Raw genomic sequence first — 24,430 nt, forward strand, 5'->3', positions numbered from 1 at the left:
CGATAATTCCATAGGTAAACATACACACATATATAAATGTATACATCTATACATATATAAAATATATTTGTTGAAAAATATATTTTATATGTTAAAATCATTTGAGTGATGTAGTATTGAAGTAAAAGTAATTCAAAAAGTAGTGTGGATGTTGTAAATATACAAAAGCTAATGAGAACACGTGAGAACGTGCTGTAGACTGAATGGTTCTGTTTTCCCAAAATTCTTATGTTGAAACCTAATCCCCAACATGATGTTATCTGGAGGTGAGGGCTATGGGAGGTGATTAGGTCATGAGGGTAGAACGCTCATGTAAAGGATCAGCACCCTTTTAAGAGAGGCCCTAGAGAGATCCTTCCCCTCTTCTGCCATGTGGGGACACAGCAAAAAGATGACTGTCTATGAACCAAGATGCTTACCCTCACCTTCTACTTGCACCTTGAACTTGGGCTTTCCAGACTCCAGAACTGTGAGAAATAAATTTCTATTGTGTATAAGCCACCTAATCTATGGTGTTCTGTTATAGGAGCCTAAAAGACAAAGCCAGGAACTGGTACTGAGGAGCAGGGTGCTGCTGTAACAAATGCCTACAAATGTGGAAGTGGCTTTGGAATTGGGTAATGAGTAGAGGCTGGAAGAGTTTTGAGGTACATTCTGGGAAAAGCCTACGCTGCTGTGAACAGAACATTAACACAACAGTAGACCAAAGTTGGGAGGAGAAATCAATCAAGCAGAAAACAGAAAAACATTGGGGAAAAGTTAACGAAACTGAAAACTGTTTCTTTAAGGAGATCAGTAAAATGTATTATTGTTTAGCCAGTGTGACGAGGGGAAAAAAAAGAAGAAAAGGACTAAGATATAAATTACAAAAACCAAAAATGTAAAAGGTGATACTACTACAGATTTCACAAATATTTAAAGGATAACAAGGAAATAGTATAAACACTTTATGGCAGTAATTTTGACAGCATAGAGAAAACAGACATATTACTTAAAGCACACAATCCAAACAAACTCATTGAAGAAAAAAATAGATGACCAGAATGTTCCTATATCTTTGAAGAATGTAAATGTGCAGTTAAAGAAAATTTCCACATGATAAATTTCAGGCCTGGATGGCTTCACTGGTGACTTCTACAAAATATTTAAGGAAGAAAAATTACCAATTCTACACTAACCTTTCCAGATCATGAAGAGGATGGGATACTTCCCAAATCACTCTGTGAAGCCAGCATTACCGTGATGATAAAGCTAAGCAAGGGCATTAAAAGAAAAGAGACACCAGATACCCTCCTTGAACACAGGTGCAAAGATAAATGTTGGTAATATTTTAGCAAACTTAATCTCACCATACATATGTATCATGACCAAACGAGGTTTATGCCAGGAATTCAAAGTACTTCTTTTTTTAAATTTTTCTTCATTTAGTTTGTGGGTTTTTTTGACTTAGGGAGTTTTTTTCGGCAGGGGGAGGTAATTGGGTTTGTTTGTTTGTCTGTTTGTTTTAACGGAGGTACTGGGCATTGAATCCAGGACCTCATGCATACTAGGCATGTACTCGACCACTGAGCTATACCTTCCCCGCAAAGTACCTTTACTGCTTGGAAATCAACTTATGTAATTTGTTATTTCAACAAACTAAAGAGTAAAAACTATATGAATATCTCAGCGAATGCAGACAAAGCACTAGGCACAATCCAAGGATCTGACTCACAGCGTTGTCAGAAAGCCGCAGAACACCAGGAATAAAAAGGAACTTACAACTGAAAAAGGATATGTCAAAAAAATCTAAAGCTAGCGTCATACTTAATGACTTTCTCCTAATATCAGAAACAAGACACAAATTTCCACTTTCATCATTTAGAGTCAACATAAGCAGGTTCCAATCAGTGCAATGAGGCCAGGGCAAAAAGTTATTCTGACCGGAAGGGAAGAAGTGAAACTGTCTTTGTGACACATGACATGACTATCAACATAGAAAACTTGACAGACTCTATAAAAAGGGCACTAGAATGAATGAGTATCCAAAAGTTGCGTTACACAAGGTCGACGTACAAAAATCTACTCTATTTCTCTATACTAACAATGAACATGGCCATTAAAAAATACAATACTATTCACAATAGTATCAAAAACATGAAATATTTAGGGAAAATATAAAGAAAAAGAGATGTGAAAGATCTACACAGTGACAGCTACAAAATAATGCTCAGATAAATGAAATAACACATAAATGGTGAGATGAACCTTTGTCATGGGTCAGGAAACTCAATACTGTTAAGATGTCGATTAGCTCAAAATTGACTTATAGATTCCACAGAACCAAAATCAGAATCCCTCAGGTTCCTTGGTACACATTGACAAACCGATTCTAAAACTCCTGTGAAGATTCAAAGGACCTACAAGAGTCAAAACAACTTTGTAAAAGAATAAAGAAAGTGGAGGACTAATACAGCCTAATTTCAAGATTTACTGTAAAATACAAAGTAATCAACACAACGTGGAATTGCTGTAAAGACAGAGGAGTCAACAGAACAGAAAAATGTGTCTAGAATTGCACCCATGGACATAGGGACAACTTATACCTACAAAGTTATGAAGGTAATTCAGTGGAGGAAACCTCCTCTTAAAAAAAAAAAAAATTCTGGAACTACTGGATATCCACAGGCAGAAAATGAAAAATATAAACTAAAAACTTTGATTCATATCTTTTATCACCTAAAAATTAAATTGAAATAGATGACAGATCTAAATGTAAAACTTAAAAGATTATTAAACTTTGAGTCGAATGAAAAAAGTCTTCACGACCTTTGGATAGGCAAAGTTTTCTTAGATACAACACAAAAAGAGAATTCACAAAGGAACAACTTGATATATTGGACGTCATCAAATGAAAAAACTGTCCTTTGGAAGGCAGTGTTAAGACAATGAAGAGACAAGCCATAGGTGGAGAAAAAAATGTACAAATCATATATCTGATAAAGGACTTACGTTCGGAAAGCACAAAGAACTCTCGTCTAAAAATGTGCAGAAAGTTTGAACAGACTCTTCACCAAAGGAGGGTTGTGAATGGCAAATAAGCACATGAACAAATGTTCCACATCTGTTCAGTAGCCCTTAGGGAAATGCAACTTAAAACCACAACGAGATACCCCTACACACATATTAGAGTAGCCAAAATGAAAACGACTAACCCTACCAAGTGTTGGGGAGTATGCAGAAGAAGTGCAATTCTCATATACTTCTAGAAGGAATAATTCGTACAACCACTTTGGAAAAGTTTGCTGGTTTCCTAAAACGTCAAACAAACACCTACGAGCTGCACCCGCCATTCCACTCACAGATGAAGTTTACTCAAGAGAAATCAAAGTATATAAATGCACAAAGACGTGAACACAAGCGTTTGTGGCAGCTTTACTGGTAATAGTTTCAACCTGTAAACAACTCAAATTCCCATCAAAAGGCGAATGGATAAATAAATGGTAGTCTGTCCGTGCGACGGAACGTATCTACAAAAAGGAACGCGCCTTCAGCACCCATCCCGGGAGAACGCAGACTTCGCGGGGCGCCTGCGGTGACCCGCTTCCGGGAAGAACCTGCCTGCGCCTGGATTTCCCGTCTCCTAGCAACCGGAGAGGCGGGGACAGCAAACTTGGGAAGCTAGTGGTTCCCCGAGAGGCCAGCGGAACCATGGCGGACAAGAAGTGGCTGCTAGGACCAGGGCCGCTGGAACCAATGCCCCTGGGCATGAACTGCAAGCCCTGGTACAGAGACAAGTTACCTTCCAAGTGTTTCGCAAAGCACAAGAAGGCGCTCCTGAAGTTCCCCACCTCCCTGGACGGCCGGCGGTGGGTATTTGTGAAAGAGGGGCTGGCCGACTTCCGGAAGGGCTGCCCACCTTGTGAAGATGTGATCCCTGGTGGCCCTGAGGAGGGCTTTGTCCCTGTGATTGCTCACAGAGTTCCCCAGCTGGGCCCCAAAAAGGGTCAGAGAAAGCTGCCCAAGACAGCAAACCTGTCTTCCACGCTCTCGCCAGCCCAGCCAGCACGGAAGGCATTTGTGGAGGACATCGAAGCCCACCTGACCGAACATCCCTTGGCTCTCTACCCAAATCTGGAGGAAGATCTACCTGCAGACCTCTTATTAAAGGTACTGGAAGTGCTCGATCCTGACAGGAAGCTGAAGGATACATGGGCTTATTGTGAAGGCCCCAGGAAGAGAACAAAGCCCTCCACAAAGCTTCGTAAAAAACGTCCTGCCAAGGTCTACGTGGAACCTATCGAGAGGGCTCCCAAGTCATATCCATCCAGTTTGCATTATAAGGACAGGAAGCCAAGCAGCTTCCTGGAATTTCTCGAGAAGATTGCTGACTCACATCCAGCCAGTCTGCATCATGAGGGCAAGAAGTCAAGCATCGATCCAGAACCTCTCGAGCAGGCTCCTGAGTCAAAGCCAGCCAGTTTGCATCACAAGCGCAAGAAAGCACACATCTACCTGGAATTTTTCAAGAAGGCTCCTGAGTCACATCCAGTCAGTTTGCATCAGGAGGACAAGTCCAACATCCACCCGGAACTTCTCGAGAAGGCTCCTGAGTCACATCCAGCCAGTCTGCATCAGGAGGACAAGTCCAACATCCACCCGGAACTTCTCGAGAAGGCTCCTGAGTCACATCCAGCCAGTTTGCATCACGAGGGCAGGAAGTCAAGCATCTGCCCGGAACCTCTCGAGAAGGCTCCTGAGTCACATCCAGCCAGTCTGCATCACGAGCGCAGGAAGTCAAGCATCAACCCGGAACCTCTCGAGAAGGCTCCTGAGTCACATCCAGCCAGTCTGCATCACGAGCGCAGGAAGTCAAGCATCTACCCGGAACCTCTCGAGAAGGCTCCTGAGTCACATCCAGCCAGTTTGCATCACGAGCGCAGGAAGTCAAGCATCTACCCGGAACCTCTAGAGAAGGCTCCTGAGTCACATCCAGCCAGTTTGCATCACGAGCGCAGGAAGTCAAGCATCTACCAGGAACCTCTCGAGAAGGCTCCTGAGTCACATCCAGCCAGTTTCCATCACGAGGGCAGGAAGTCAAGCATCCACTTAGAACCTCTCGAGAAGCCTCCAGAGTCACGTCGATCCAGTTTCCATCACGAGGACAAGAAGTCAAGCATCCACTTAGAACCTCTCGAGAAGCCTCCAGAGTCACGTCGATCCAGTTTCCATCATGAAGACAAGAAGTCAAGCATCCACTTAGAACCTCTCGAGAAGCCTCCAGAGTCACGTCGATCCAGTTTCCATCATGAAGACAAGAAGTCAAGCATCTACCCGGAACCTCTGGAGAAGCCTCCTGAGTCACATCCAGCCAGTCTGCATCATGAGGACAGTAACTCAAGCATCTACTCGGAACCTCCTGAGAAAGCTCCTGAGTCACATCGATCCAGTTTGCATCGTAAGGACAGGAAGTCAAGCAGAAAGGATTCACTCACTGATCCTCGTACTTCTAGAAAAATACCCAAAGGAATTCGTCAATTCTGCAAATGGGTTGCTACTTTTGGAGACTTGGGCATTGATGAAGAGTTCATCATGAAAAAGTGTGAGGTTAAATGTGAGTGCCCACCAACCTATGGTACAGGCTGCATCAAGAAAGTAACCAAGGTTCCTTCAGAGGTCAAACACTGCATAGGGCTAAATGAAATGGAGGAGAGAAAATTCTCAATCGAGGAGCGAAACTGGGAGAGGAAACTCCAGAAACCAGAGAATCCTTATAAACCCAACTGGGTGAAGATGAGGTATGGCGCATGGTATCTGAAGCCCAAGTTGTGGAAAAAGCTAATCAATGATGAACCTTTGACGGACCCCAAGGGCTTACTTGGAACTCAAGGCGGGTGTTTTGGAAGGAGGCTTCCTGAACAGGACATTCTTGAAGATCTTTATGGAACAATTGCCTTTAAAGATTACATTCTAAGCAAGGGGTACGAGATGCCAGACATCCTTGAGAGGTTGTTTATCAGGAAGGGATGGACCTATGATTCTGTTAAGACTCCTATACAAAGAGTAATAAAAATGACCTTAAACAAAGAAGAGGATACATGCGAAGATGGTTAGACAGGTCTCTACTACTTAACTTGGCTAGTTCTCTCTCATTTTAACAACAATCAGAATCTTTGATTCCATAATATCTGTAAACTGAACACCTTCCAACATTGTAAACTGACTATAACTCAATTAAAAAGTAAATTTAACACCTAATGCTTATAAGTATTTCTCAATGATCTTCTGCTTGGAGTCATCAGTATTCTACAAATTTTATCAATTATGAAATCAATATTCACATATACATGCCTCACATTTTATAGCACTGTAAATATTCCATGGTTTTTTCAAGTATTTCTCAAAAGAAGACCATAAGATAAAGAAGAACTGCTTTCAAAAAATATGATCTAGTTATGCCAGCCGCTAAATGGGATAAATCTCAAAATAATTGTGCCGAGAAAAAGAAGACACAGAGCTCCACTTGTATTAAAACTATAATGAATGAATTATGACAATTATTTGGTTAAGCAAAACTTGAAGTCTGTAGCCAAAATGTTAGCTTCATCTAATAATGAAATTGGTAAATCCCTATTAGGATTGCATCAAGCTCCAAAACTAGATTGAAAACTATTTATCAAAATTATAAGTGAAACTTTAGTTATGCTGTTTTATATCATGCTTCCCAATTGAACATACTTAAATTTTTTCACCATATTCATAAAAATTCACCGTCAAAGAGTGTTTCCGCATCATGTAACACAGGTGCAGAACAGGCAGGGAGGTTCGAGTCCCTGGCAAATCCGGTATGCAGAATAGATCTGGGTGAGGAAAACCACCCCGCACCATCTAATATCCTCACCTATCTATTCAAGTAACATTTACCTTTTCATTTCGGGAACAACTATGCAAAACTCACTCATAAATGTAAAATTAGAAATCAAACAACATCTTTACATTTCCAAAATAACTGGTAAAGTTATCTGGGACAAGGAAATTTGTAGCTAGAACGATTTGTAGCACAGATCTGAAGTGCACTTCTGCTTCCAGTAATGAAGGAATTCATCTGTAAATGGAAGTATGTGTGTATATTTCACCCTGGTGAGAAGGGAACACAGCTGTCAGGCTGCGGTATTCACTGGTATCCTTGTTGCAATCAACTACTCCCTTTTCACTCACTTGCCCCTTTTCGCTGAGGTTACTCCGTGTCTGAATTACTGCCTTGCTCCCTGTGACTATTCTCATCAACATTCTTGACTTAAATATTCACAAAGAGTATCCATTCAAATCCTACCATTAGCTCTTTGGTCTCATTACCTCGATCAGTCTTACCCTCATTTCACTACAGACACCAATCCCTGTAGTCAGACTCCAGACTTCGTTTTTGGCAATAAATACACCAACTTCAAATCTCAGTTTCACTTTTTCCACCTTCAGAGTCCTGCTTTATACCTTGTCAATCACCCCTTTTACTATTCCCAAACCGCCAATTCTTCAATTCCAACATGTTTCCAATCCGATCTTCAATTCCAACATGTTTCCAATCCAATGATCCTTACCATCCTTTCAGCATTAATTGTGCCTTGTTTTCAGTTCCGTACTTTCCCAGCTTACATTCCACCGTCCACTGTTATCCCTTCTTTGAGTATACTTTTAACTCCCTTGCCTCTCTCCCCTGCTTTTATAGTCTTCTGACAAAACCCCAGTCCTGGTTAATCTTATTCTTTGCCATTCTTGTACCTGCAGCCAAACGGTTCAATATGGCTAAAGAAAAACGCATACCAATGCTGACCGGTTACATCTGGCATGAATCTTAAACGAGCCTTCAACACTAGCTGAAAGTTCTGCTCCATTTCCCTCATCAGTAGATTCTCCTGCTTTCCAAGATGATCGTTTTATTTCTGCTATCAATTGTCCAACATGCTGTCTCCATTCCTCCCTCTCAAAGAAAGCACTGCTTTGTACTTCAAGGATAAAATAAAACTGTTTTGAAGAGAACCTTCTGTTCCTCCCATCACCAAATCAACCAGGCCAGCTACATCTGTAACCATATTCTCTACCCCCCGCTGAAACAAAGGATGAACTTTTTATTCTGCTAAGGCAAAGCCTTTCATTTGGGCACTGAATCTCAACATTTTGCCTAATTAAATATTTGTCCTGTATTGGCTCTGTTATTTTCCGATATTATTGTTGTTTTGGGGGATATATTCCTATCATTAAAAAAAAAAAAACCAAAAGCAAAATCAAATAAGGCTCTCATAACTCACATCATCTGAAATAACCAAACAAAACAAAATACAAATTCTCTTGATGGAATTCTTCTCTCCAGCTACCACTCTACATTTTCTGCTCCACTTTGTAGAAAAACAAGCAGAAAGCGTTGTTTATAAATCACTGTTTCCATGTCTTCCTCTCTCAGGTTCTCCTGAATGCACTCCAGTCAGGAGTTTGTTCTGCTTTCCTAGTGAGACTTTCTTGTCAAAGCTCACCAACAAGGTGTACGTGGCAAAATCCAATGAATATTGTCATTTTCTTCAAGAGCACTGGGCGTAGTAAGTGCCTCGCTCCTTTGTGACCGCTGCCCTCCCTTTCTTGTCCTTCTGACACCACACTTGCTGCTGTTCTACTCCTTCCTGATTTGAAACTTGAATTTGAGATTCTGTTTCTCATCTCAGGGCTGGATTCACCCGGAGCTCGGTCTTGGGATTCACTCTCCAGGTAACTGAACAGCATGAGCTTATCTATCATACGTATCTTTCGATCCCCAAATCTTTATCTTCAGGGGTGAACGCCAGACCGCTACAGTCAGCTGCCCATGGGACACCTTTACCAGTATGTGTAAGAGGAACTTCAAACAAAGCGTGATCACAAGAACGCTCATAATTTCCTACTTCTAACTTTGCTCTTCCTGCCATAGTCCCCATTTTGGTAAAGGGCATCACCACTCACCCTTTTATTTTATTTTATTTTATTTTATTTTGGGCAGGGGAAATAATTAGGTTTCTTTCTTTCTTTATTTTCAGGGGAGGTACTGGGGATTGAACCCAGGACCTCATGCAGACGAAGCATGCGCTCTACCACTTGAGCTGTACCACTCCCTACCAGCACTCATCCTTGACTTCTCTACTTCTATGCTGAAGTTTGCCATAACTTCATAATGTATTCCCAAAGCGAGCACTTCTCACCATCTCTACGCTTACTGCTCTTCTCCGAGCCACCGTAATAGCTTGCCACACGAGAGCAAGAGCCTCTTACCTTGCCTTCTTTTCACACTATGGATTATTTTCCCCACGGTAAACAAGACTGAGCTTTTAAAAATCAAAATCAGGTCACGTTCCTCCCCAATTACGATGCTCAGAAGGCTCCCCATTACATTTGGAATAAAATCTAAACTCTCTACGGAGAATGAGAAATATCCCATTTCAAAGCTTTTGAATTCGCTCTTCCTTCTGTCTGCAATGTTCTTTTCCTAGATGTTTCTATGCTGAACTTTATTCAGGTATTGCTCAAATGTCACTTCTTTGGAGAGTACTTCTCAGACTACCAGATACAAATTATTGCCATCTATCACTCTCTAAGGTCCCTGCCTTATCATTAATATTGTAACATTTATCTCTACAAGATGTGGTATGTATGTCTACTTGTTTATTTCCTTTCTTCTCTAGGCTTAATGCTCTGTGGAAAACAGGGACTTTTTAACTAGCCTCCAAGTTCTCAGTATAGAGAAGGTACAGAACAAAAGCAGATACTCAATAAGTATTAGCTGAATGAATGAATAGAGGAGGAGCTTTTTTAAATAGCAGCATTTAATCAGCTTCTACAATATTTCCCTCCCATTTTAACAATCAAAACCCATTCCACCCTCATCTCCTTTTACCATCCGTGCCAAATGATCCCTGCCAGAAGTGGGTCCCCCTCCTCTCCAAAAGGTCTCACTTGTTTCTTTTCCTTTTTTTCACTGATCAAATAGAGTTTTTCAATTCCTTGCATCAAATACATGCCTTTCCCAGGGTTTCTAATGCAAACACCTCCAAAACAAGGGCTATGTCTCATTTACTTTGTATACAAGGTTAATATCATATGTGCTGGTCAGTGGACTAATAATCTACTTTATCCCATTGTATCTTAACACAAATCGCCCCTTCCTACACATTCACAGACACTTAAATATTTAACTGCACGAATGAATAAATTTATCTTTGAAAGAAATAAAGCAGGTAAATCAGACTGTAGTTTGAAATGACTCCATGGGCAGCAGTTCACTAGAAGAGCTATGATGTCCAAGACAGGTAAGAAAGGAGATTTAAATCTCCCAATCTAACCACAAGTAGAATCCATTATCTAAATTTTCCTCAATTTTAAAAGTGCATTAAAAATACGCCCGTGTCATAGAAATAGCAACACATTTACACTCAGAAGACACGTACTGCAAATACCTTCCTTTCCTTATTTTGGTCATGTGACCTTGTACTTCAAGAAGCATGCCTCCTCACGTGTAAAACGGAGACCACATCACCAAACTCAAATTTTGGTGGAAATTAAAGGATTACTTTATATAAGTGCCTAATGCCACCAACATCACAGAATAGACACTCGGCATGTATTTGTGAAAGAGGAGGGAATACGGAAGGAGGATGCTAAAAAGGTAGAAGGCAAAGGAGCCAAGAAAAAAAAAAAATCCCTTTTTGATGGTTTTTACCTAGCGTGACAGCCTTCAACTACACCTCACTCCATCTTAGCTTTCGCTTAAGATGAAAACGTGCATTTGCAAAATAAGAGTCAGTAGCAAGGCCTCCTACTGCTTATCGGTGATGGCTCCTCCCAGTGAAAATAAACTCTCCTTAGAGACATTACCTGGGTTTCTCCACTGCAGCAACTACCTACATTGCTATTAGTTGTCACACAGACGTAAACAAAAGCAAACAGAATTTGGACTTCTTAACACCAATGAGACTTTAAATCCATAGTCTGGGGGAGGGGGAATTCGGAAGCCTGATGTATCATTGTGTTAGTGTAGCTGAAGCTTTCAAAAAGCCCTTTCACAACCTTTCTTTCTTTGTTTTGTTTTGAGGAACATGGGGAAACCCCAAAGTATTATTAGCTCCATTTTATTACTGACAAAACTCCAGGTAACTGAGTTATCTAAGGTCAAATGTGAAGTCCGAGTCAAAGTCCTCTTATCGTGTGCATTATTTCCACACTGACGCTCAGCAGTATCACGGACAATGAAATAGTCCCCTTGAAATCCTAGACCCCACCCGCTGAAACTAGGGGAAGAACATATGTCCTGGGGCCTCTCATAAAGGAAAACAGAAAGACATACTTTCATTCTCTGGAACCAGTCATACACTGCTCTTCCATCTTGCCTGTTAAAGCAACCACAACTTTTGTCAGTTGTGTGGCAAGAGCAGGCATAAATTCAACTCAGCTCTGGAAGGATGTGAAAAACCGCACACCAGGTAGAACTGGTTACCACGGCCAGCGATGCCCATGTCATGCTCTCCTGATCTCTTAGCATTTAATCAGAGGTTAAGGATAGTGCCCTCTTTTCAATCTATCATTAGAGCAACTAAGGAATCTTTAGTGTGTATAATAAAAACTATGCCTTTAAGTAAGGAAAATATTTATGGCACTGTTTAGAATATTTATAGTATATGCAACAAATCTTTGCATCGGGAGGAAGGAATTGAGAGCATTCGGAGGAATGGAAAGATAATGAAATAGCTGCTCTCTCGGCTCCATTGCCTGCATAATGGAAAATCTGCTCAGCCATCAAGCGGGCTGTATGCTGGGCTCCAAAGCCAGGCAGGCCCGGGCGCTGGGCTCCAAGATTTCACAGGGTCACTGTTTGGGCTTCCTGGCTGGGCAAGACCCGGGGCTGTGCTCTGCAGCTGGACGGGGCCGCTGGCTTCTGACCCTGCCTCAGTGGGGCCACAGCACGGGTTCCATGGCTGAGCCAGTCAGCCGGCTGGGGACCCCATCTGGGTAGAGCTGAGCTGCTGACACGCTCCTCGGCCAGACAAGATGCATGGCTCCACTCCACAGGGGGACAGAACTGCCGGCTGTGCTCTCCGTCGGGACACCACCGCCATCAGGTCCACAGTCCATCAAGACCTACTTGCTGGATGCGGGGAGCCCCGCCCCCTCCTCTTTTATTTCAAACTGATCTCAGGTGGTCTAGTCCTCCCTTTTCTCCTAATGAGATGGACAGAAGTGGACCTCGTAGGGAGCTTTCCAGAATGCTGAGGAACCGGGATGTTCACACTGGGGTCTCTTTCCCACTGGAGAAACCTCTTGGTGCGGCTCTGTGCTGATCTGCGGGAGGAGCTGTGTGGTCAACTGGGAAGCTGTTTCGTGCTCCACAGGAGGGTGCTTCAGCCTCACTTCCAGGTTCTGGGACTTTTTTGACAGAGGCATTCTTGTCTGTGGATAGTTGCTAGCTGCTCTTTCAGTGAGGGAGACTAAAGCCCCGAACCTCCTATTCCGCCATCTTGCAGACTTCACTCCCTCAACCAGACTTTCTAGCATCTGGGTGAAGTAACTAACTTCAAAATCACTCAGATTACTAGACATTGCATATTTGCATTCTTTCCTTCATTTCCTTACATAAAAACATATTCAACTTTGTGACCTATCATATTTTTCAAAATACAGTACAGAATACCAGTATTTAATGGATTTGTATTCAACAGACTAAAGGTCTATACTCTTAACATAATTTAAAATAAGATCTATTACTTTACTAGTATACTGAGAAAATTGAAAACAAAATGATTAAAAGTAAGATCTACTACCCTTTGCAGCATTATTATTATTATTATTACTATTATTATTATTATTATTATTATTATTATTATTATTATTATTATTATTATTCTTCCCCAAGTTGAGAAAGCTCTGCAATAGAAATAGACATAATTTAATGTCCTTGACCTCAGGAAGTTTACAATTTTGTTAGAGTGAAAAGATAGATATGCTTGAAATTAAAATAGCAATTCAGGACAATAATATTAGAAATGCCTATGGGCTATAATAAATTTATATGTTTACAAGCTACTTTTTGAAGCTTAATTCTTCTTTCTTATACTAATCTTTGGAATGTATTGATTCTGAGAGCTATACATATTCTGGAACTGCATTTCTTGCTAACCTTTCCCCCAGAAATAACGTAAGAGATTTCAGTGACTAGCTAGAAAAGAAAAAGAACAAAAGAAGAGGAAAGAGAAACAGTATTATATTAACCATCTAGAGTTGAAATAGAAGAGTCTAAAATTTAAAAATTAAGATGAGCTTTTATATAATCAGTAGACTACTTTCTCAGGGTCAGTCTAGTTCCTAAAACAATAGCTACCATGTATTGACTGCAATCGATGAGCCGCAATATTAGTATCATCTTAAATGCATCACCTCATGTAATCCTCACAACATCTTACATCAGTACCATTTTTCTGATGAGTAAATCACTACAGGCAAGTTCACACAACTTGCAAGGATGGAGTCAGGCTTTCAACTGACGACCATTTGACACAGAACCCCACGTCACTCACCGACGCCTAAGAAGGGAGTAAAGAATGCTTATTGCGCTCATTCTGCACCTACGTCCGTTAAACGAGGTGGCAGCATACTGAAAATACAGATCATGAGTAATCTAAATTCCCAAGAGTGATGTGTACATTACATAGAACTTGTTGAGAGATTAAAATTAAAAATCTTAGCTTATTTTTAGTAGCTAGCAAAATTTTTCCTGAATCATTTCATATTATGAGTATGAAAAATGCAGAATAATCAATAACCTCAGTTTTCTCCTAGGGCTGAGTGAATCTTAATCCATGGCACCTAGTACAACATTTGTATTTTTTAAAGAATTAAAGATGCACAGAACGCACACACATGCCATCAGCTAAGATACATGCTCCCACTAATGTCTACTTTACCTGGCGTATATAGATGTGTATATATACATATATATTTCATACCACAACCCATATTAAGGTACAAATTTTAGCAAACATGAAACAAGAGTCATTAAAACCTAATATGTACATACAAATGTATGCATTTCATACACACATACACACATCATGGTTTTCCATGGTGTTACTGAATCTGTCATGAAATGTGAATTGAAATGTTATTTTCCAAAAAGAGTTGTAATATCATACTATTGCCTGTTTTCTCTTGTTCATTTGACCCAATAGCGCTCTTTCACAAGAAGCTACTATGAGGGATGCTCTACATCATTCAGCTATGAAATAGAGTTTTATAAAACCAAGTGCCCCATACAGACATTTACTCCCATGCACTGGTTTAATTTAGAATGAAACCTAACCAAACATGCCAAATAGCCTGGCTAGGAAAATCAACACCATGGCTTCTAGAACACTGTATCGGGAAAGAAAAGGAAGCAGACTCTTGGTTCTGCACAAAATCTTGCTCTTCCTACTTCCATTTGCCCCTTCTGCATTTGTAACAAGTGAATAAACTGATTATGTTCTTCCTTCCAGTAGCTGCAGTCTCTGGAGACAAACTGATTACAATACTTACATCGATGTGACCAATGTATTTATCAATCACTAATGATCCAGGAATTGCTTTTAATAATGTGAGGAATTCTGTGCCTTGAGTCATTTATATGCTATTGTCTTTTTTTCTCAAAATTAGAAATCATTAATGTGGAAAAGAAAAAAGAATTCAGGGGAAGGGCTGTACTGGGAAAACTGCACTTCCGTAAAACATAACTGAGGAATACATGTGACTAAGGACAAAATTGATGATTTAGGGGGGAAGTAAAGCATGGATAATTGATGGAGAACTCGTGAAATAGGGAAGCAGTTGTAAATAGGTTATTTTGGACTTGCAACTGACATTTCCAGTTGTCATTACTGGTTTTTTTTTTTTTTTTTTGGTCCTTGAGAGTTAACATCTGAGGAATGCTAAGTAATGTTTCTATGTAATAGCTGCAAGGACAAGGAAATAATATTCCTGCCACCAGAAGCTGCTCTCAGCACAGCTTTCCTGTCTACTCCAGGCCAGGGACTTCACCACACAGACGGCCAAAGCGAACAGGGTTATCCCTTAAGGCTACAGTCATCAAACAGTATGCTACTGGCACAGAAACAGACACATCCATCAATGGAACAGGATAGAAAGTCCAGAAATAAACCCATGCACTTATGGTGAGTTAGTCTATGACAAAGGAAGCAAGAATATACAATGGAGAAAAGATAGTCTCTTTAATAAGTGGTGCTGGGAAAACTGGACAGCTACCTGTAAAGAACGAAATTACAACATTCTCTAACACCATATACAAAAATAAACTCAAAATGGATTAAAGAACTAAATGTAAGAGTGGATACTATAAAACTTGTAGAGGCAAACACAGGCAGAACACTCTTTGACATGAATTTCAGCAATATTTTTTTTTCCAAACAGCTCCTAGAGTAATGGAGATACAAGTAAAAATAAACAAATGGGACCTAATTAAACTTAAAAGCTTTTGCATGGCAAAGGAAACATAAACAAAATGAGAAGACAACCAACAGAATGGGAGAAGATTATCTGCAAACAACACAACTGACAAGGGACTAATTTTAAAATATACAAACAACTCATACAGCTTCATATAAGAAAAAAACACTACCCAATCAAAAACTGGACAGAAGACCTAAACAGACATTCCTCCCAAGAAGACATCCAGATGGCCAACAGGCACAGGAAAAGATGCTCAGTATCAATAATTATTAGAGAAATGTAAATCCAACCACAATGAGCTATCACCCCACACCAGTCAGAATGGCCATCATTAAAAAGTCTACAAATAATCAATGTTGGAGAGGCTGTGGAGAAAAAGGAACCCCCCTACACTGTTAGTGGGAATGTAAATTGTTACAACTACTATGGAGGATAGTATGGAGGTTCCTTAAAAACCTAAAAATTGACCTACCCTATGGTCCAGCAATCCCACTCCTGAGCATGTATCTGGAGAAAACCATCATTCGAAAAGATACATGCACCCCAATGTTCACAGAAGCACTACTTACAATCGCCAAGACATGGAAACAACCTAAACGTCCATCGACAGATGACTGGATAAAGAAGCCGTGGTATGTATGTATGTATATGTACACACACACACACACACACACACACACACACACACACACACACAATGGAATGTTACTCACCCATAAAAAAGAATGAAATAATGTCATTTGCAGCAACGTGGATGGACCTACAGATTATCATATTGAGGGAAGTAAGTCAGACAGAGAAAGACAAATACCACATGCTAGCACTTACATGCGGAATCTAAAAAGATGACACATATTCTACTTACAAACCATAAACAGACTCACAGACACAGAAAATAAACCATGGTTACGAAAGGGGAAAGGGCAGGGAGGGATAAATTAGGGGTTGGGGATTAAAAGACACCCATTACTATATATAAAATACATAGACAAGGACCTACTGTATAGCACAGGGAACTATATTCAATTTCTTATAATATCATATAATGGAAAAGAATCTGAAAAGAATATATACAATGTATGTATATGTATAACTGAATCACTTTGCTGTATCACCAAAACTAACATTGTAAATCAATAAACAATTTAAAAAAAATTCTTTCAGTAGTTCTCGTCCCCTCAATTCCCAGTTTCAATAGCCTCTTCCCTTTCTAATAGGCTGCCTTTGACCTCAGCTTCCTTCCCAAATCCACCAATTACTCCACAACGTATCTTCATTTCACATCCTGTACAGGAATGCTAGGTTTGTGTTTGAGCTCCATTTCTCCTCTGATGTATATATGTATTTATATATAATGTATAAATTCATATTACTGCCAAGGGTCTTGAGGAATCAGCACTTTTCTGGCAGCAGAAAATCTAGGGGTAAGTTACTAATGGAGAATCGAGTCATAGAGCTCACACCACTTAGCAGATTATTAATGAACTTCTCCTCACGGGTTGTTTGTCACGTAAGAAATCATAACTTAAGAACACCATCTGCATTAGCAACAGCATGTTGATAACCTTTCTACTTAAAGAAAATATGCCAGTCTATTAATTCACTTTACAATAAATGAAGTTTAAAATCATTTTGGCAGAAAGCTACTACATATGAAATACTGCCTAGAAACTTGAAACTCTCTAAATATGTTTAACTGACCTTAATTATTCAGAGATATATTTGGAAAATGGCAAAAGGCTTCAAGAAAATAAGTCAAAGGACATTGTTTATTTTTCATATATGAACAAATATTGAAATATGAAGAGCACAGAGGAAAGGTAATGAATGTGAATAATACACAGGAAACACTTTACAAAACATTTACTTCTTGATGAGTTTTAACATTGGTTGGTTGAGGTCACTATCATATTTTTATAAAAGAGAAAGTCAGCAAATAAGTCACAGAGTGTGGAATAAATATTTAGAAAATTAAAAAGTGGACACACATTACTCATGTCAAATTATGAAGAACAGTCATCACATTAAATATGTTTATTCTGTTAACACATTGGGTTAATTGTATAGTATGGTATGGAACCATAAGGAACATTTTTAAGGGTTACGCTTTTTTCTCTAACTTGTTTGGAAAAACTTAACACTTGATTTTAGTGAAAGAAAATATCTACAGCTTCAACCACCTGGGATTTTTAGGTTAACTAGTATCATCCCACCAAATACATTCTCCCTAAACATAACTGCTGTGTAGGAAAAGGTATGAGAACTTCTGCAGCAATGTCTGTATCTGCGTCAACAGAAGTAAAGATTTCAAACAAATATTATTGAATAATGTGGATATTTCAAGGTAAATCTATTTATACATACACTATTATTAATACATTAGTGACTAATTTTCCAGTGGTCATACATACATTCTGTCGGTGAACAAAGGGAACTGAAACAGACTCTAGGGTCCGGAAGAACACTCACTGCCCACTGCAGTCATTCAGCCTTTAACACAAAGCTGGACAAGTACTGGGTCCTAAATAGTTACCGGCTAGCTATATGGTGTATTCATGCCATTCTAACTCAGCGTCTTCTCTCTTTATTTGTGAATTCCATGGATCTGTTCTTGTGTTTACATCTAAATGGAAAATTACCGGAAGCATTTTCAGGATTATCTTGATCTCTCTATAGCTCGGTGCAGCCACAGAAACTCTGTGTCCACGCTTGCGTGTGCGTTTTGAATCATGGGGCACGTGATTGCTGCTAGGTTGGCACGTCCTAACGCAAAAAAGACAACTGACCCACGTCCACCCTTACAGTCACACTGACTTATTTTACCAGCTGCAAAGACTAAAACTTCCTTTTAAAGTGATGACTGGGAAACGAAAAGTAGTTTGACAGAATGAAACTTCAGCACCTTCAGTTACTGAGACTTTCAATGGTACTTGATGAAATCAACAAACTGCATCAGCATTACTTCACTTTTCACAAGCTACTTAAAAAAACATTGGACAGACAGTATTTGAATGATAGCTTCTACTACCTGAAAGCAAAATTATATTATGAGTCATCGTATGAACTAAAGTGGGCCAGCCGTTTCAGTAAGGAAGGGTGACAGGGAGCTGAGCTGCTTCATGGATATCGGGGCACAGGCATGGCACTCTCCAAAGAAGACTTGCATCTCGTCAACTAGATCTGTTCTCAGTGAGAACTGATTGTGTGTAAGACAAAAAGTGTAATCTGAAGCATAGTTGGAATTTCTTAATTTTAATCTTATTATGTTTATAGTTTTACTTGCATATATTTATAAATGATTAGGTTTACAGCTATAAAAGCATACTTCTAAGTTACAGATTTTTATACCAAGTTTTATGTTTGTGCATATTAAAGTAAAATTATAAGAACAATCTGTCACCATCGGGTATCTTTGATTTTTTTTTTTCCTCCTAAGGGAAACAGTTTAAATACATATTCAACATCCACTCACACTCATTGTTTTCTTGGAGAAATAATGAAACTAAAACTTTAAAAGGCCACTCAATCTTTAGTTCATATTTCTGAGCCCCTACTACATGAAACTTAGCATCAAACAAGTTAAACACAGTGTTTCTTCCAAAGGAGCTCACAGTCCAGCCAAACTTTCCAAACTACCTAGACAAGAATCCAGTTCAGAACGTCAGGCTCTGCTATTTACAAGATGTGTGCTTCAGCATGTTACATACTCTTTAATTCATAATTTCTTTACCTATGAAATATGGGTAATAATGTAGAGTGAACAGTCAAGAGACAGATAAAATTGATTCTGAACCGGTGCACTTTTCACCACCACTAATTAAATAGTTCGTCTATACGTATGCATGCACATCATATACGTGTGTGTGTGTTCATAGAGAGAGAGATGATAAGCCAAATGCTGCAATGTTTGGTCCACTTCCTTGTGAATGTATCATCGAGCCTGCTGCACTATTAGTTTTTAAAGAAGGGATTACATGGAACACTGAAGAGCACTTAGCTGCAAAACAATGCAAACATGAAGAGTCTATAGAACAAGATTTGGTAAAACATCTAAAATACCTGGCATAAAAAAGGCATTCAATAGAAATATACTGAATAAGTGAATGACACCTAATCAATGACACTGAGTATAAACTTACTAGTATCAGTTCAGTAACTGTTAGTTTCATTACATTTTTGAATGATGAAGGGAACTGAAAGTCAAAACAAAGAGTTTTCACAGAGTACAACACTAGAAATTTTATTTGCAGACTCTGCGTTTACGGTGAATACTACTATGATGGTTAATTTCATGTGTCAGTTTGACCGGGCCATGGGGTGTTGAGGTATTTGCTCAAACATTATTCTGGGTATGTCTCTAAGGGTGTTTCTGGACGAGAACAACAACTGAATTGGACAAGGATGCCCACGTTCACCTTTTTCATTCAACAAGGTACTAGGAGTCCTAGCCAGAGGAATCAGTCAATAAAAAGAAACAAAGGGAATCTAAATTAGGAAGGAAGAAGTAAAAATGTTTCTATGGGCAGATGACATATTATATATAGAAAACCCTAAAGACTCCACCCAAAAGCTGTTAGAACCAATAAACAGATTTAGTAAGTCTGTAGGATACAAAATCAACATACAAAAATCAGTTGCATTTCTATAAGATAACAACAAATTATAAGAAAGACAAATTAAGAAAACAATCCCATTTACGATTGCAACAAAAATAACAAATACACATAAACAAATTTAATCAAGGAGATGAAAGATCTGTACTTTCAAAACTATAAAACAGTGATGAAAGAAATTGAGGAAGACACAAATAAATGGATAGATATTCCATGCCCATGGAATGCAAAAATTAATATTGTTAAAATATCCGTAATACCCAAAGCAATCTACAGATTCAATGCAATCTCTATCAAAATTCCAATGACTCACAGAAATAGAAAAAAACAATCTTAAAATTTGTATGGAAACACAAAGAACCCAAACAGCCAAATAAATCTTGAGAAAGAAGAACAAAGCTGGAGGTACCGTAATTCCTGACTTTGAGCTATATCACAAAAACTATAGTCATCAATATAATATGGCACTGGCATAAAAACAGACACATAGATCAATGGAACAGAATAAAAAAGACCATAAATAACCCCACATATATATGGTCAATTAATTTACAACAAAACAGGCAAAAATATACAGTAGGGAAGGGATAGTCACTTCAATAAGTGGTGTTAGGAAAACTGCATAGCCATATGCAAAAGAAGGAAATTGAACCCTCATCTCACACCACATACAAAAATCAGCTCAAACTGCATTCAAAATTTGACCTTAAGACCTGAAGAAATAACATTCCTAGAAGAAAACACAGGAGGGTAAGCTCCTTAACACCAAAGTCATGGTGATGATTTTTTCAGATGTGACACCAAAAGCAAAGTCAACGAAACAGAAAATAAACAAGTGGGATTACATCAAACTAGAAAGCTTCTGCACAGCAAAGGAAACCATCAACAAAATGAAAAGGCAACCTATGCAACGGGAGAAGATATTTTCAAACCATGTACTAGATAAAGGGTTACTATCCAAAATATATAAAGAACTCATACAACTCAAGAGTAAAAGACCAAACAATCTGATTTAAAAATGGGCAGAGGAAATAAATAGACATTTTTACAAAGAAGACATCCAAACAGGCAACAGGCACATGAAAAGATGATCAACATCACTCATCATCAGGGAAATGCAAATCAAAACCACAATGCGACATCACCTCACACCTGTTAGAACGTCTATCATCAAAAAGACAAAAAACAACAAGGGATTGTGAGGATGTTGAGAAAGGGAAGCCTTATGCACTGCTAACGGGAATGTAAATTGGTAGAGTCACTATGGAAAACATGGAGGGGGCCTCAAAAATTATAAGCAGAACTACCATATACTCATATAAATACTACTATGAACTACTAAATACAATATGAACTACTATTCGTATAAACAGAAATACCAGAATAGGAATCCAGCATTCCATTCCTGGGTATATAGCTGAAGGAAATGAAATCACTATCTTAAAAAGGTATCTGTACCCCTATGTTCATTGCAGATTACTTACAATAGCCAAGGCATGGAAACAACCCGAGTGTCCAACGATGAAACGGATAAAGAAAATGTACACATGTACCATAGAATCTTATTCAGTCACAAAAACGAAGGGAATCCTGCCAACTGCACCAACGTGGGTGGACGTTGAGGGTATTATGCTAAGGGAAATGAGTCAGACAGAGACAAACACTGTGTGCTATCACTTATAAATGATATCTACAATGAACTCACAGATACAGAGGACAGATTGGTGGTGGCCAGAGGTGGGGGTGGGAAGTGGAGGAAATAAGTAAAGGTGGTAGAAAGGTAAAAATGTCCAATTATAAGATAAATAAGTTCTGGGAATGTAATGTACAGCATGGTGACTATAGTTCACAGTACTTATTATATGTTTGAAAGTTGCTAAGAGAGTAGATCTTCAAAGTTCTCATCACAAGAGAAACAACTGTGTAACTATGTGAGGTGATTAACGCTGACTAAACTTATTGCGGTCATCATTCTGCAACATATACATATATAGAATCATCATGTTGTATACCTTGGACTAATACAATGTTACATGCAAATGATACCTCAATAAAACTTGAAAGAATCTCAATTTGGTAGACTGAGTAAAGCAGACTGCCCTCCTTAATGTGGATGAGCCTCATCTAATCAGATGAAAGTCTCAACAGAACAAAAAGACTAACCCTCTTTTGAATAAGAGAATTCCTCCTGCCTTTAATCCAGGACACTAGTTTTTCCTTGCCTCCAGACTTAAACTAAAGCATCAGCTCCTCTCGGTTCTCCTCCTATCCAGGCACTCCTGCGTCTCTAGACTTCTGACTGCAGATCTTGGGTCTAGTTTGCCTCCATAATTGTATGAGCCAATTCTTTTCAGTAATTAATCCTCTTGATTCTGTTTCTCTGGAGAACCCTGGCTAGTACAAATACTGACCACAAGCATTTCACTTTATGGGCCTATAATCGTATTTTTAAACATATGATCTGCTCTGAAGTTTTCTCATTCTGTGTTTATACTTAGTTTCATATTCTTCGTTAAAGAAAACCCAGATGAAATGCTTTCGTTTACACATGTGCATATTTCCTTCACGGAAATGCAAGGTCCCAGCCCATGCTTGTTTGCTGGTTTTCCCTGAGAAAAGTGGGTTTTTAAGTTTTAGATTTCTCTTAGTTATAATATATATTTTACTATTGCTTACTTTCCTAGGAGGTAATGATGAAAAATACAATATGTGAGAAACATGATTACAATCTCTTAGTACGCATAAAATCATTCAGTAGTATTAGTATTTTAAATACCTCTGGAGCAAAACTGGAGGGGTGATACAAAGACAATTCGAGATCAGTGGTATTTCCTACCACTGTGGCTCATTCCACAGAACATAATTCAGGGCTTAAATTCAGGGTTTGCTGAGTGGCAGTCGGAGTACAAAAGAGGTTGGAGGGATGATACACGCAGACGGGGAAGTGCTTTCTCTCACACTGCACCTAAGCCTTTCGTTTTCTGACGGAGAAAAGAGAAGTGTGCACTCACCCGGGAGGAAGGGCACTGGTAAGCCAGGTGGGGCACTGTGTTTCTAGCACTGTGCTGAGACATTAAGAGATGAGAGAGAACAGAGGGAGTGAAGAACGACTTCAAAAAGGGTAAACCTGGAGAGGTGGAAAGATTCGCTGAGACTCTGGAGGTGGTGCTCGGCTATCAGAGAAGTATGAACTTGACCACGAACAGAAAGAGAAAGGTGGAGATCACTGGAGTTACTGAGGTCCAGGAACTGAGTGAAGAGGCTATCAGCAGTGCGATTGGCTGAAGTCACTGAAGCTAGCTGCCCTCCAAATAGGGCTCTGGGATAGCAAACATAACCGAGGATACCACAAAAACACTACGTTTGATGAAACAATCACATTAATTGGAGCTGCCAAATCAGTAGTAAGAATTATTTCCAGAATTATTGTGATTATGAAAGCTTATGTCTCAACCTACTATTCTTCCAACAGAGAGAGCAAACTAAAATTCCTAAAGATATGCATCAGGTCTTTTTAAAATTATTTGTGTTATTTAATATATTTATGCAATTTAATATAAACTATAGAAATTAAAGGTAGTGAAAAGAAGTCATGGAGTAGTCAATGAAACAAAAGATATGTGGGCTGATTATTTATATTGCTTCTAATTGCAAAAAGAATTTATCTGATAATGTGATTGTATAAAATGTACCAATATATGTATATATACATACCTATATGTGTGTATAAACATACACTAATATATATGTATATATACATATATGTGTGCATGTGTATACACAGAGAGATAGATAAAATCAAGCATATATAAAATAACAGCAAGAAAGCTGTCTTGAAAAGATTGGGAAATTATTAAGCAGAAGAAGAATTAAATGAAATAAAATGCCAACATTTGAACAACAACAAGATACTATTTAAATAAGTTGCTCAAAGAAATAAAGAAATTAAGCAAGTGGTTAACTCAAAACAGTTGCACTTATATTCATGAGTAACATTTTAAAATATCATACAGGCCACATGCTCAGGGCAGTCTTCCTGCCTCACCCAGGCTTGGATGGAGCCTTGAATACCGCGCTTGCACCCCGCCCCCTTGGCCCCTCTTCTCCCCCCTCCCCCCAACCCCCCTCTGCCCACAACTAGTCATCCCCTCCCCATCTCAAGCCCAGGTAAGGGAACCACATTCCGGTCCATCCCAGAGCTTCCGCCCTGACCGGAGTCACCTGCCTCCGGCCACCCTCATCGCCCACCCAAGGGATGCTCTGAGTCCCCAGCTTCGGCACCTCCTCGATCTTGGCCTTCAGGCCCGCCGCGCCCCCTGCCGCCAGCC

General features: G+C 39.3%; 1 protein-coding gene across 1 annotated transcript; it reads left to right on the forward strand.

Moving 5' to 3' along the window:
* Positions 1-3,690: 3,690 nt before the first annotated feature.
* Positions 3,691-6,093, forward strand: LOC135320267 (protein FAM47A-like). The gene has a single exon (XM_064483194.1). It carries the CDS (start codon positions 3,691-3,693, stop codon positions 6,091-6,093), a length of 2,403 nt encoding a protein of 800 aa, XP_064339264.1.
* The last annotated feature ends 18,337 nt before the right edge of the window (positions 6,094-24,430 follow it).

Source organism: Camelus dromedarius, chromosome X (assembly GCF_036321535.1).
Source record: "Camelus dromedarius isolate mCamDro1 chromosome X, mCamDro1.pat, whole genome shotgun sequence".
Classification (NCBI taxonomy): domain Eukaryota; kingdom Metazoa; phylum Chordata; class Mammalia; order Artiodactyla; family Camelidae; genus Camelus; species Camelus dromedarius.